The sequence below is a fragment of the Denticeps clupeoides genome, chromosome 11 (genome assembly GCF_900700375.1).
Source record: "Denticeps clupeoides chromosome 11, fDenClu1.1, whole genome shotgun sequence".
NCBI lineage: Eukaryota > Metazoa > Chordata > Actinopteri > Clupeiformes > Denticipitidae > Denticeps > Denticeps clupeoides.
The window spans coordinates 2,361,587-2,376,731 of NC_041717.1; the positions used below are offsets into that span (position 1 = coordinate 2,361,587).

The 15,145-nt window shown below is 44.8% G+C and overlaps 1 protein-coding gene across 6 annotated transcripts in view; it reads left to right on the plus strand.

Moving 5' to 3' along the window:
• Positions 1-5,124: 5,124 nt before the first annotated feature.
• The window catches only part of grid2 (glutamate receptor, ionotropic, delta 2), a 307,218-nt gene continuing 297,197 nt past the window's right edge, over positions 5,125-15,145 (plus strand). For 2 of the 6 annotated variants that reach the window (XR_003751238.1, XR_003751237.1), the window contains exon 1: positions 5,125-5,431. Coding sequence is in view for 2 of the 6 variants with exons in the window: in XM_028996105.1 (XP_028851938.1) it covers positions 5,344-5,431 (88 nt within the window). In the remaining 4 variants the exon portion in view is untranslated. The remainder of the gene's footprint in view (positions 5,432-15,145) is intronic. The other 4 variants (XR_003751240.1, XR_003751239.1, XM_028996105.1 and 1 more) reach the window with 3 other exon arrangements.

Genomic DNA, 15,145 nt, shown 5'->3' on the forward strand with positions numbered 1-15,145 from the left:
GTAAGAATGAAATAAAAGAACGGTTTATAACATTATTTTAAAAATGATTTCCCCCCACATGGAGCCCACCAGGGGGGAAGCGGACGGGTTATACATGTAGGGATGGGGGATCTGCTGGCACGGAATACAAATTGGAGCACTGAGAGATTAAATAAATCACTTCCAGGTTGGTTTTTAAATTATCATCAACATCATCAAACATTTAAGTTAATTAAAGAGAGTTATGTAGTAATCATTTCATTTGAATTTGTTTATGATCATTTGTTCTTTTCCAGTTTGAAAGATTTTTATTCTTGGGTTGGCTAGCTCGAGGTAGTAGGAGTTTGAAAATGCCGGTCACTAGTAGCACTTATACCACAGTCTGGATGAATACTTGAGTCTGATTGGCCAGGAGGAAATCCCTGAAACTGTGAGATGTACAGGTAGTCCCTTAACATCCAGTAACAATGGTGTTCTCCATTTAAAGGACTAGTCTTAAATAAAGTAAAACGAATGATAAAGGATTCGTGGATTAAGTCTAATCCTAGGCAGAAAGCTTTTTTTTCATTTGAACGTCATTGAACTTTTCTTTTAGTCTAGACTTACACTGGGAAACTGAACCTCGCTGTCCTTTCATTCTTCTTCGTCTCTCTGTGTCTTTTCTGATAACGCTTCCTAGAGCACTGTGAAAGCGTGGCCTGTCTCTTGTGGGTCTTTTTGATTGCGTGACCACTACTCCTCGCCATACATATTATGAAATCATTAGAAGTTCAGTCGTGCTCTGACTGGGGCGGGGTGAACAAAATCTCTTCCCCTGGGGCTCGATTGCACCTGATTAGAAAAGCATTAGGGTTTGGTGGCAAGGAACCGGTACTGCCGATCAGCACTGGAGTCACATCCATGACCCTCCGACATTGCTGATGTGAGTCCTGTTGTGACAGCGGACAGTGGGACACGCCTTCCTGTACTGGACTGATGGATGCCGCGTCGGCGCTGTCACAGGCGCTTCCTCCACCGCTGCCCTCCTCGCAGGATCGAAGTGGCGTCTGATTCCCAGAGTAGAAGCTGTAAATAAGCTGCGGCTCATCTTTATTCAGTCTGCTCCACGGGCTTATTGACCCGAGGAAAAAAAAACACTTCATGAACCCAGGCTTCTCTGGGTTCGAGAGCAGAGACCGGTCACTGTATATCGGCAATAGCCCAATAGATCAGTGACATTTAAAAGTGAAGCCTGTTGTATTTGAGAAACGCTTACTCATGATCTGACGTTGTATATTTTGGCTGTACAGCAGCTTTCAGAGGCCAACACGCCGTAACTGAAATGTCAGTTGTTTTATCATGAAGACCGAAATCATAAAAAATCGTTCGGCCTGCGGTCAATTTTGCAAAAAAAAAATAATGATCATGGAATATCAGCATTTTTCATAAAAGGGATAAAACTAAGTTTATTAACCCTTAACTGAAGTGAATATGAGACATTGCAGCACAGCGCACGGTGACAAAATATGTCCTCTGCTTTTAACCATCACCCTTGGTGGGCAGCCATGACAGGCACCTGGGGAGCTGTGTGTGGGGACGGTGCTTCGCTCAGTGGCACCTTGGGGGTGCCTTCTGATTCCGGGGCCGCTTTCTTAACCGCTAGGCCACCCACTGCCCCTAACCCTCAGGGCCACATTTTAACTGTTGCCAATCACTGTGACATGTTTCAATAAGAAATGGCTTCCTCAGTACCTTTTCATGGCAATTTTGCCCAACAATTTCCTATTCCAAAGTGCTTGGTCTGTCAACATTGTCATTAATAATGTATACGCACAAATCCTAAACTGACTGATATTTCATTCTAATTCCACTAAAGTTACCTCTACAGAGAACAGTAGGTGACATAAATGAACTTCTGAAACTTCTGAGCTCTATGTGTCATGGGCCGCGGTGCAGGGAAAGACGCATACGCACGACTTCAGGGAACAGACAAGGGTTTAATAAAAAAAACATAACTTGACATGGATCGGGGACACATACATTTTTATCCAAATTATATTTCATCAGGGAACATGAAATACAGGGAAAATAGCAGGAAAAGTTTGGGTTATGTCTACATTTTAGCCCGGCTCATCATGCATCATGCATCTGATATATAGTCATGTATCGGTGTTTTTTTTAAATGACAAAACCATCACTAAACAATTCCACTTGACCTTCCAGAAAGGAACTTCTTACACTGTCAAGTCTCCTACCTGCTGATCAGTGGCCACTCCCTGGATTCACACTACCGTCCTACATAAAATGTCCCACTTCTCCTTAAATTCCTGTCTAGCGTACTGGTGCATGACGTCAATGTCCAGTCCTTCACACAAGATGAAAATTACATGGATGGAGTTCCTCCATCTCTGCACACGTATAATCCGACCTTTACCTCACCTGTCACCTGGTCACCTCCATCGACATCTCTTCTGTCCCCGGGACAGAAAGGGGGATGTGGAGAACAAGCCAGCCTTCCTTGTTCTTGTTGGAACCTTCCTTTCTTCACATTCCACCAAAACAAAATCTATTAAAATATATTCATTAGAAAGCGTTGTTTCTATTTTTGAATTTGATGGAACATGTCGTTCAAGAGAAACTGTTTGCTGCAATCACAGCTTTCGAGGGTGCACTTTCAGTTTATTTAGTTAGAATAAAATGATTACTGTATGATTTCTGACATGGGGAGTCCGACAGGCTGAAATACATTTATTTTCATTATTTCTTTGGCCATGCACCCGGGAAAAGGCCGGCTTTCTCCTGAGCTTTATGTCCACCCCAGAAAGGAAAGCGTGTTTTGCTTCATGTCATTTTATTTCCATTTCATCATTCTCGACCAGATGAAACAGCATAATAACCCCCACCAGTGTATGGGCAACAGTGGCTCAGTGCTTTTTAAACCAGGCCGGTCTGGGAAAGAGCTTTTTAAAAAAAGTCTGAAGCTTCAGTCAGACTTCTTGCAAAGTCCATGTATGTCAATACGGAAAATCAATACGAAGTAATAATGGTATTTAATGCTTTTTGGCAAAAAGCAGTGGTGCTGCTGAAACAAAAGAGTTAAGCAGATAAAAATGAAGGGAGACCTCTACCGTTTGACTCGAGGTACTGCAGTCACTGTTTTCCCATCTTTTTCATAAAAGTAACTCTGCCAGTCATGCACAAGCATTTCACCACAGACAGAGCAGGTTTTTTCCCCTGTTACCCGTGGTGAGTAAACAGTCTGTCACTTTTTTCCATTTCTTTTTCCGCCAGCTCTCCATGTCTGTAATAATTACATGCCTAGACGGTACACGGGCTGCGGGCCGCTCCGTCACTATCAATGCAATCTAGCAGCAGTGTCGGCGCAGCGATGACTACAGATGAATTTCCAGGCAGCAGGCACGCGCCAGACAGGCTCCCAGTGTCTCCCAGGGGCGAGAATGGAAGGGGGAGGCGAGATGTTTATGAAGCCCTGATCTGTATTTAGTCTCCGGTGGCTCTGCGTAAGACCACCGTCCTGTCATTTACCAGGATGGGGGGGGTTCCGCTCCCACTTCATTTGTCCTCCTTAGTAGCTCTGCTTTCAGGACCAGAACTGAAGCAAATAGTCAATTGAACGAAGCCGTGATTTGGATTAATTTCATCTAAAAACTCTCCTGGTTCGTGTATGTCAGTTTGTCTGATTTGAAAATGATAATATGACAGCTTTATTTTTGTAAAATACACACTACAGAATGACATGTCAACAGAACACAGTGAATCTGGTATCTTGACTGATTTGATATAATGTCTGAATTGGTTTTATACCCAGAGTGGATAATTTAACTCTCTGGGTGCATAATCGTGAACATAAACGGCTAAAATATGTATAAAAAAAGAGAGGTAACATTACAAAACGTAAAGAAAAGCCCGCCCCACAGCTCCGATATCACACGCCGGCCTCCAGGAACTTCACCCTGGCTGCGGCTGGACAGAAGAGAACGGTGGCAAAACTCCAGCAGGGATCTGCAGGCTGGACGCCCGGCCTCATTTCATTAGAGCTCCACTTAACTGGAAAACGAGCTCGTACCCGCCGTAAAGACGACGGACATTTTTATTTCAACGTTGAATATGATACACTGGCTGTCACTCGCCTTGCCCAGGGTGACGGCGGAAGGTGGGGGTGTCACTGCGCCCCACATCATGCACGGATGCAGACGTCTGGACCTTCCTGAGGGAGCGGTCCAGCACCCCGGACAGCTCCGCCTTCCTGGAGTGGGCCTCCGGAGCCCCACTGAGATGAAAACGGTGATTCTGGTGATTCGGGTTTGTTTCTGATGCCCCAGTGAAGCGTTCAGCTAAACCCGCAGCACAAGATGAGCTGAGATGGAGCAGCTTTCACATTTTAAAAGGACCTTCTGGTCCATCGTTGAAGCTGTAGATGGTGGGACAACTCCATTTCAAAGCCTGTGGTTAACAATGGGACGTCATGTTCGAAGTTCATCCTCGATCCAGTCCGAAAATCACCATTTTCAAATGTGTGAAGCCAATAAAAAAGCGTCTTTTCCCGAGGGACGCATGGTGACGCTTTGGACAATGTTCTCTCGGGGACTACTTTGGCCTGAGCCACCTCCCCAAATATGGCTGCTGTCCGAGCACAGTACTGCCCATCACAGGACAACGTACCCTGCCACAGTGCGAAAGCGCTTCAAGAAGGGTTCGAGGAGAGCGTCTGTGGGACCAGATACCCCAGCAGATACCTTCAGAGGTCCTAGTGAAGTCCACATTCCTCTTAACATTATGGCCGGTGGTGAGTATTGAAAAAAGAAGAAAAAAAAGCCCCATCACCTGGTCCTCCACAGCCCGACCGGAGACGTGACGTGACGCAAGACGCGCCGCGCCGCACGGGGGGAGGAGCTACCGGCTCACATTTCCATTTTCGATGATGCCGAGCCCCCTCCCCTCCTCCTCTCCCTCCATCTTCCTCCGAGGCGCCTCAGTCCGGCCGCGGCTGCGTCTCCGCTCGGGGTCTCCTCCCGGTCCGCAGCGGCTCCAGCGCGCGTCCGCAGCCGCGGGTTCGACGGCGAGCGAGAGAGAGAGAGAGAGAGAGAGAGAGAAAAGTAGATCCCGCCGGGCCGGCGGAGGAATTTATTAGTATAATTTTTTTTTTTTTTTTTTGCCGCACTAGTTGCCCGCGGCTGCGGTCGCGTCTCCCGAACCGGACCCGGACCCGGACCCGGCGCCACTCCGCTTCATGCCTCCGACCGAGAGGGAACCGGGAATCAGGATAATATAACGCAAAACCGGATTTTTTTTGCTATATAAATATATTTTCTTTTTTTTTGTTGTTGCGTGGACATCGGCGCTCGGGGATTTACCGCGGGAGAGATGAAAGTTTTCCCGGCAGCCACGCTGCTGCTCGCGGTGTGGAGTACGGCGTGGAGAGCCGCGCTGCCCGATTCCATCATACACATCGGTGAGTGTCTCTCTCCCTCCCTCTCTCTCTCTCTCTCTCTCTCTCCCCACGCAACTTTCTCCCGCCGGGAATAAAGCACAGAGCCCACTTTCGGCTGCTTTGGATGCAGGGAGACGTCGAGACTGTGTGTGTGTGTGTGTGTGTGTTTAGGATGCAACGCTGCATGCAGATGCTGGTGCCCATGTGGGTAGAACAGGTGGTCAGAGTCGGGGTGCTTCCTGCACCCCAAACTCCCCGAATCGGGCTGGAACCTGCAGCTGGAGAAGACCACGCTGTTCGTGTCTACAAATATATATTTATATCAAATATGAGAGAGAGAGAGAGAGAGAGAGAGAGACGGAGGGGACTCTGTTTTTATGACGGTGCACGGCCGGATGGGCGGAGGGGGCCGCAGGTATTAAAATGTGTCGCCCACGCACGCACCCACGCACCCACCCAGCTACAGCCAGAGGAGCAAGTGGGTGGCGCAGCTGGCAGACTGTCGCCGCCGTTTCCGCAGCTGGCGTGTCCCTTGCAGCAGGACGGTCGCCTCGATCTCTCGGGGTTTCGCGAAGCGACGTCCACGCGTCGCGCAGGCAGCAGAAAACGTGAAATGCTGCACGACGACGAAACTTTGCGCGTTATGGCGCTTCAGGGACAGGAAACGGGATGAAATAAACCCGGGTGGGGTATTAAAAAGTGTTCACCTCAGTACTGGACTCCACTCACGTGACGCGGCTTCCACGCAGGAAGCTGCAGCGACTGGTGATGGAGATGCTGATATTGCCGATGTTTGCTGCCACAGATGAACACTCGTGTCGTGCATTTTTTTTTTGGGTGGGGGGGGGTGAACGCGCGTGACCCGCTGATGGAAGCGCGCTCGCGTCTGCATGCCGGAGGAGGCGCGCGTCGGCGGCGCGCTTTAGAACAGAATATAACAGAACAGCTTAGAACAGAAGAGAATAGAATATAACAGAATAGAATATAACAGAACAGCTTAGAACAGAAGAGAATAGAATATAACAGAACAGAATATAACAGAACAGCTTAGAACAGAAGAGAATAGAATATAACAGAATAGAATATAACAGAACAGCCTAGAACAGAAGAGAATAGAATATAACAGAACAGCTTAGAACAGAAGAGAATAGAATATAACAGAACAGCCTAGAACAGAAGAGAATAGAATATAACAGAACAGCTTAGAACAGAAGAGAATAGAATATAACAGAAGAGAATAGAATATAACAGAACAGCCTAGAACAGAAGAGAATAGAATATAACAGAACAGCTTAGAACAGAAGAGAATAGAATATAACAGAAGAGAATAGAATATAACAGAACAGAATATAACAGAACAGCTTAGAACAGAATATAACAGAACAGCTTAGAACAGAAGAGAATAGAATATAACAGAACATCTTAGAACAGAAGAGAATAGAATATAACAGAACAGAATAACAGAACAGCTTAGAACAGAACAGAATATAACAGAACAGAACAGCTTAGAACAGAATATAACAGAACAGCTTAGAACATAACAGAATAGAACAGAACAAAATAGAACAGAACAGCTTAGAACACAATGTAATAGAACAGAACAACATAGAACGTAACAGAAAAGAATAGAATAGAACAAAACAGAACAGACCACAACAGCATAGAACATAACAGAACAGCACAGAACAGCATAGAACAGAACAGAAAAGAAAAAGAAATGAACAGAACAGAAGAGCATAGAACAGACAATAATCTATAATTATTTTATTGTGACTATCTGCATGTACACTGAGATTAAAAGCTGCTCCTTCGCTGCAGATATGAATGTAGAAAACACTCGCAACGTTGCCACATGACCCTCCGGATCAAGTAAAAAATTTTTTTTTTTACACCAAATACACAAACGTAAAAGCGTACAGGCACAATCAATAAATATCATCTGCATCAGATTTAGATGAGCAGACCAAAAAATAATAAACTTTATTCTGTGCTACCCCCCCAATCTCAGGTACATAAATGATGTCGTGTATGACAGATTCTGTAAAAAAACTGCTGTCAGTTTCATAACCTTCACCGTGTGTGGCGTCTAAATCCTCTCAAAATGAAATATTGCTCCGGACACGACTTCTGTCAATACTCACATGGTGCATAGTTACAATACGTGCGAGTATCGACATCCTGGGCCTGCTCTATAGTAGCTCAGGACCGGCCTAACGCTTTATTCCTCTCCGCCGGGTCCATTTTTTTCCCTTTTCATCTTTTTAAGAATATTGTACGGTGTCTGCCGTGACACCGGAGGTCTCCCATGTGCCACGAAGCCACGCCCTAAAAGCGTCAGGATGGGACATGCGGAGTGGAAGGAAAGTGCTGCGATTGGCTGAGCCCTTGGGGCTGGTGCGGGGTCAGTAACCTGACCAGCGGCGGCTGTGTGTTTGAACGTTGACGGTACTTGTGGCGCTGTTTCTTGCTGGAAGGTTCTGTTTTATGTGTGTGTGTGTGTGTGTGTGTGTGTGAGACGGCACAGATTCGAGGATTGGCCTCATTCCACTCAGATCCTTGACACAATGAGAACGCCGTCTTTCTTACCGGCCGTTAGTTTTCCGAAAAGATAAAAGATTTCGCTGTGCCCGTTTCCTGTGGCCCGCCAGCGGGTTTCTGAAGAGAGGTGCACCGTGGTCACCGCGCAGCGTCACAACGTCACCACCCCGTCCTTCTTTTCTTTTTTTTCTCTGTTTAGAGACTGCATGAGAAGTAAATTCCATTGTACGTAATCCGCAGGAAAGCTTGGCAGGTGGGCCAGATGGGAAATGCTATTTCAATATTCTATTTCTGGAAAACAGCAAGGGCCTCGATCCCGAGAACGTATGCGGCGGCGATGAAGCGCTGGCTTTATGAAACTCTTCGTCTGCTGGCCTTCAGGATCTGTGGGAAATTCTGATAAGACATTTTATTACGCCGCAAACGTTCGCTCCCTCAACACCCTGACACTGCGTAGGGCATGAAATGAATTTTTACATATTTACATGCATGTTATTGTACATGTATAACAGATGTATAGCCTGTTATAAATGGTGTACGTGCTCCACCGCTACTAAACTTGTGAAATCTTGTGTTCGGAAATGCTTGTCCTGATTGTTAACTGTCAGCCAGTAAGATTTTATTAAAAAAATAAAGCCTTTTCCCCCTCAAGCTAATGCGAATATGTATTTGCATATCTGTAGGTGTAGGACAAGGCGTATATTTTTAGATCAAGCGTTTGCGTTTCGGGACACGTTTATATTGCTTTTGTGCAGTGGAATAAATGTTATTTGCACTTATTTTGTTTCCTTGCCTGGGAGCGTCTTTTCTTGTGTGTGTGTGTGTGTGTGTGTGTGTGTGTGTGTGTGTCGTTGCTAAATAGCTCCGTTGTAATTACATTTACAACGCACACTCAGGCTTGGTTCTTACAGATCGACTTTCTAGATCATTTTTTTTAATCAGCCTGTTTTTTGCGCCGTGGTACTAGTTCATGGAACAGTTCGTGTTATTGAAGAACGGTAAAAAACAGGCGCTTCTCAACCCGTTACCGCATGTAACACCACACCATTGTCTTTCCAAGATTTGTTGTGTTCCACCCCTCCTCCAACACACACGCACTCTGATAGGCCTTTCGTTTCGGCGAGTTGGGGTGGCGGCGTATGTTCACGCAGATACGGAAGCCTGCGAGATCGCTGACTGATTCCTCTGCGCCCGAGGCGCTAAACTGTTCCTCTGAATGGACTCCAGAGCCCTTCGCGGGAAACTGGCCGCGTGTTTGATTTGGGCTTGTTAGCGCGACGTGTCCGAGTCGGGGCGGTAATGAGCGCGGTGCGGAGGCCAGCAAACCGAACAGCAGTGGATCTTTCAGTATTGATTCTCCGGCGTAATGAACAGACCTGTATGGATGTCTGCTGAATATGGATTATTGGCCGTGCAGGTGTTTGTGGGTCTGCACGGGCCGGGAGGTTCATTCTTCTCTGTGCACCACGGTAAATGAACCAGGTTACAGCAGGTTTGATTGGTTTATTTAGTTTATATCAATGCTAAAATATTAGGCGTGACAGATGAAATCTATTTTTTTGTGTGTGAAACAGGCTGCCCTGTTACGAGTATGCAGCGGGATCGGCCCATTGTCAGGTTATTAAGGGCTCTGGCTGCCTGTGTGAAGATGTTGTTGTGGTGTGGAGCTTCTGATGTTGGTTGGATCCACTGGTTGATTCACTGGTAACTAGAGGTATGAAAAGGTTGCCGGTTCGAATCCCGGTCCAGCAAGGTGCCAGTAAGGTGCCACTGAGCAAAGCAGCGTCCCCACACACTGCTCCCCGGGCGCCTGTCATGGCTGCCCACTGGCCACAGGGTGATGGTTAAATGCAGAGGACACATTTCAATGTGTCACCGTTTGCTGCGCTGATGTGTATCACAATGACAATCACTTCACTTTATTAAGATTATTAAGGAACATCCAGCTAGCGTTTCATTTCACAAAACTGGCTTACCAGGTGTCATCACTGCAGTTTAATATCGTCCTACACGCGGAACATGTCTGGATTTGGCCCTGGAAGGAACGATAATTAAAAAGAATCACGGTTACCTGTGTGCAGGTACAGTCGAAGTGACGCACCTATTAAATAACATTGGATGACCGCCGGAATTGCCTTTAGTCTTTTCTAGTCCTTTATGGGCATTATAAAACACACACAGAGGCCACAGACATTTAATCGGCAAAGTAATAAACATATAACATAATATGACCCTGCTATGGTCAGGGTTATTATGGCGAGTTGATCAGGCTGTAACCTGCTCCGCCCGCATGCAGCCACCTTCCTTTTCTATTCCCATCCCGCCGAAGTTCATCGTAGTTAAAAGTCGCCCGTCTGAGAATTCTCCTGGCTGGTTAATGTAAATATGGAGGATGCTGTTCACCTTACGCTTGTGAACGAGCCACATGATTAGTGCATAGCGCTGCGCTTTACTGCCAGTACAAAATGAGTGTCCACAGTCTGATTTCCCCGTGCTGAGCACACACACACACACACACACACACACACACACACACAGGGAAACAATATTTCTCAAGTAATGAAGGTTGCCTTAAAGGCATTGTGCTCCTGTGGGACGGCCTGTCTGAGAAGATTAGTCTTGGCGCTCATCTTGGTCCGTGGAGGGCTGCGCTGTTTAGGAATCGGTCCCTGCACTGGAACACCTGATTCCACTAACGAGGTTCCCCTTATTTACGTGGGCGTGGTTTATGAAGTCATGTGATCAGGGCCTACAGGGCTGGGAATAGTCTCTTCATACCTACTGAGCGCAGAACGCATCCCTTTGGGGTGCCTTCATTGAAGCCCGTTTTTTAATAAAGTGATAAAGTAAAGTGAAGTGATTGTCATTGTGATACACTGCAGCACAGCACACAGTGCACACAGTGAAATGTGTCCTCTGCATTTAACCATCACCCTGAGAGAGCAGTGGGCAGCCATGACAGGCGCCCGGGGAGCGGTGTGTGGGGACGGTGCTTTGCTCAGTGGCACCTCAGTGGTACCTTGGCAGATCGGGATTCGAACCTTCAACCTTCTGATTATGAGTCCATTTCCTTAACCGCTAGGCCATCACTTCCCCAGAAATTTATTCATTTATTCTTTTTTTTTTTCTTCCAGCAATGTTTTAAACTTGCTTAAACTTTTTTTTTTATTTATCTCGGCTTTGTTCTTGACATTGGCTCCTATCAGGACGGTCCTGCTCGGCACTTTCTTAGCTCGATATGCCGCCTGTGTCAACATTAGCCCTGATTTTGCATTCAAGGCCCTCAGTTAAGATAACACGCTGTGTATGGAATTTATTCATTTCTTTTTCTCCACTTCCAAAATGTTGCAATGTATCTCATCAATACAAACATTCTTACTAGGACCTTTAAATCCTTACTTTCACCCACACATCTTTGAAAAGGCCGCATCAAATGGTTATTGATTTTCTGAATTGCTTAAGTGGGGCATTTACATATCAGAGCATCAAAAAAGTGCTTTGTGCTTTAAAGATTTTCAGAGAATTTAGCAAAAACAAACACAGCAGGTGGCATAGACCCTATTTGTGCATAATGCGCATATTCAAATTGTGCAATTAAAATTTGACATGCATTAGAAGAGGTTTAATCTCTTACATGCATGAAATGTCATTCAGCGAGATACAAATGTTTTTTTTTCCAATATCGATCACATCAAAAATGTTTGACCCTCCAAGCCATCAGTGTTTGCAGAGAATCATGTTTTGCTAAGACTGCCAAATTAATCTACATATTCTAGATGACAATAATCTATAATTAATGAAAACCCGAAATTAGCCCGAAATCAGAATATTGCTGAATGACTGATGTCATGGTTTGGGGATGGTTTTTATTCATTTTAAAATAAGAAAGATAGACTGCAGTTCCATAGACAATACAGTTCATCCAAAAAGCAATCCAAAATGGCCACTTAATATTAATACATTTTAACAAAGAGCTCTCATTACTTTTGTTGACATCTGATCTGGATTCAACCTGATTTTTACCTGAAATAATGTGTTTGAAATATGTGCTTTTCAACATATTCATGTAAAGTACAATCTAGAACTAACTGTATGTATATTTTTATAGCATAAAGACATACTATTATTTATAATTTTTTTATTTTATGGTAATTTCTGGAAACTAAGCCATGCTTAAGTAAGTAATCTAAAACCCTTAATATTGTCCATTGACTGGAGTATTAAAGGTGATAATATTATTCCAGTGTCTTGGACTGGGCAGTGCACGCATTATCCATTTCCCACTTCTTCTACTGCAATGTTGCGGGTTATATTGAACACAATGCGCCTTTCATTAGAAATACATTTTTATATTAAATCAAATGAATTATAACTTGCACAGTAATCCTTATGCAAATACCTTATTCCATTACTGTCTGTCCTAAGCATAAGTCTTGTAAATCTTAAAAAGTTAATCTCTAAATCCTCTTTAGAAGAAGCCTTCTCTAATCGTGTGGATATTGTTGTTTTTGCCCCGCTAATTCCTTTGATTTCCTCTGACCCTGAAACGGGGCGGGGTATTGTGTTCCCAGGAAAAGTTCAAAAACTGATTTATGTCACTGTATGGTGCCGTTCTAAATTACAGATGGCATTTGTGACCAGAGGAAGGAGGTTGAAACACCTTTAGTTTGCCAGTAGGGCCTTAGGGTTAGAAATTATCGAGGTGATGGCAACGTTTCAGGGTAGGGCTGGATGATACAGCCTTACAGCAATGTAGTATTTTTCAGGAATTTTTCCCTTATATATTACCTTATTTATGAATAAAATTATAAATTAATAACGGCAAATATATCAGCAAAAAAGGCAAATGAATTATATCTTATAATTGATATAATTTAGATGAATGATGAGATATATTAATAGGATTATTGTCAAAATAATCAGATATTGAATAGATATAAAAAATGTAATGATGGGTATTGTATGATACAGATTCTTTACCCAATAATTTATTCCTGAGCTCATGCAACTTCTGTACAAGTAAAATCAGCCTCAAGACCTCCCTGAATAGTACATCCTACTACAGAAGTCATAGTAAAGTGAAGTTGAGTACAGTTCTTGTGTCTAGGTCTAGTACACTTCTTGTTTACTCAGGGTCAACAGGAAGTCAGAGGAAAGGTCACAGCCGCACTGGCTTATAGAAGCATACATATCTGTCTCTGAGCGAGGCCGCTGAATATGCTGGACTTTATTATGCATAGGTCACGACTGTGATAATGAAGACTGTCTGAGCTGTAAATTTTCGGTTGTTCGTGTAAATATGGCCATAAATCCGAAATGAACGGAGCATCAGCATGGGCCAAAAATAAACAGCAGATTGTGGATCCATCCCTGATTGAGCTTGATCTGACCTTCCTGATCTTCAGAAAGTTGTTGGATTCTGGGGAGTTGGTTAAGTGCGACGGTGTCAGGGCCGGGTGTGCATGCTGCGCAGGACTTGCGGCTAATCGATAGCTCCCTCTCGGCGGAGTGCACCGCTGACCTCCATCTCCCTCCCCTGTTCCTCGGAGAGCCCCAACGGTGGTCTGCATTCAGGACCGCAAACATCACCTTTCTCCCGCCTCAACATGCCTGGATGACCACTCTCATTTACACAGCCTAATGCAGCATGAAGATGCTGCCGTCCCAGCACGCCTCTTATAGTCCACCCATACTTCCCCGTGGGGGGGGGCGCGTCTCCGCCTGCTACTTTCATCGTCATAAATCGCAAAATCCATTTTAATGCCCCGGATGGTCTCTCGGGCTCTTCAGATGAAGATCAAAAATACAGAGAGAAGCTTTTTAAAGGCATCCGTGTGACTGGTGACATTATCAAGCGCCTCTTTTAAACAGGAATATTGGCTCCGAGGTTTAGTGTGTGGAATTTGTTCAGTATAATCTGCAGTCGTGGGGGAGGATGGAATACACAGGGCCAGAGTAATACCGCTTACCTGGAACCACTTGCACTCCATGTACAGCATGTATGTAGGAGTAAGCAGGGCAGGGAGATATGGCCTAAAACTAATATATATAATATGTATAGAAATAATTAAATAATGGCTATATCACAATTCGATTTCTTCTGTATACGTGCATAAAATGTACATGCACAGCGCTGAACGTTTTTTCTTAGGAACCAAGTCGTCGACCTAAACTTAAATCTTAATGTCTTTTAATTGCGTAAGCTTTCACTTCTTGGTGTTGATTCGCTTCTCTCAGCATACGCCAGGTGAGTTTTATGGAGGGGTGGGGGAGTGGAGCTGTCGGCATTGGTGGGTCGGAGAAGCGAACCTCAAAGTTCGTGCTGTCTGTCCAGCAATAACGAGGATCTATACTCGATGTACATGTTATAGTGATTTACTGCATCACACATGGGACAAGCTCAGATACACCACGAGGTGCAGGGAGTCTAACTGCATGGTTTAGGGTGGTAGTGGGGTGGTAGTAGCCTAGTGGGTAACACACTGGCCTATGAAGCAGAAGACCCAGGTTCAAATCCCACTTACTACCATTGTGCTCCTGAGCAAGACACTTAACCCTGAGTGTCTCCAGGGGGGGACTGTCCATGTCTTTCTGGATAAGGGCGGCTGATAAATACGTAAATATAAATGTAAATGAAATGGACCACGAGAGCAGGTGTGCCCACAGCACTGCTGATAATATGTATAATATAGCTCAGCGGTTAGGAGACAAAGAAAAAGTATGAAGGATTTTACCCATGAGCAAATGTTCAAATGTACTGTTATTACAGGGGTGGATGCTGGAAGCTCATAGGAAAAGTAACGGTTTGGTGTTGTTAAAAATAAAATGCTGCAGCTGCAAGCATGTGGGATTTCACCCAAAAGGGGTGTGTTGAATGGCTTTGGGTGGCTATATTATATTTATTCAAAATGTCATTCTCAGAAAACAAGGCTAGGCACATAAATCAATATAGATGCAATTATGGACGCTCACACACTCAGGCAGATTAAGGCTGCAGTGGACTAAGTCTGCAAAAAAAGGCAAAGTGAATAAACTTGGGATAAAAATCACAGAACACCAAGACAAAGGAAGGTCTAAAGCCTGGTGAGGAGCATCAACAACGGTGGAGCATGAGGAGTGAGCAGGATCCTCACGTTTGGCTTCTCTGCCCCTAACGCTGCAGGAGCGAGGGCATGGCGCCGTTCTTCGCCATCCTTT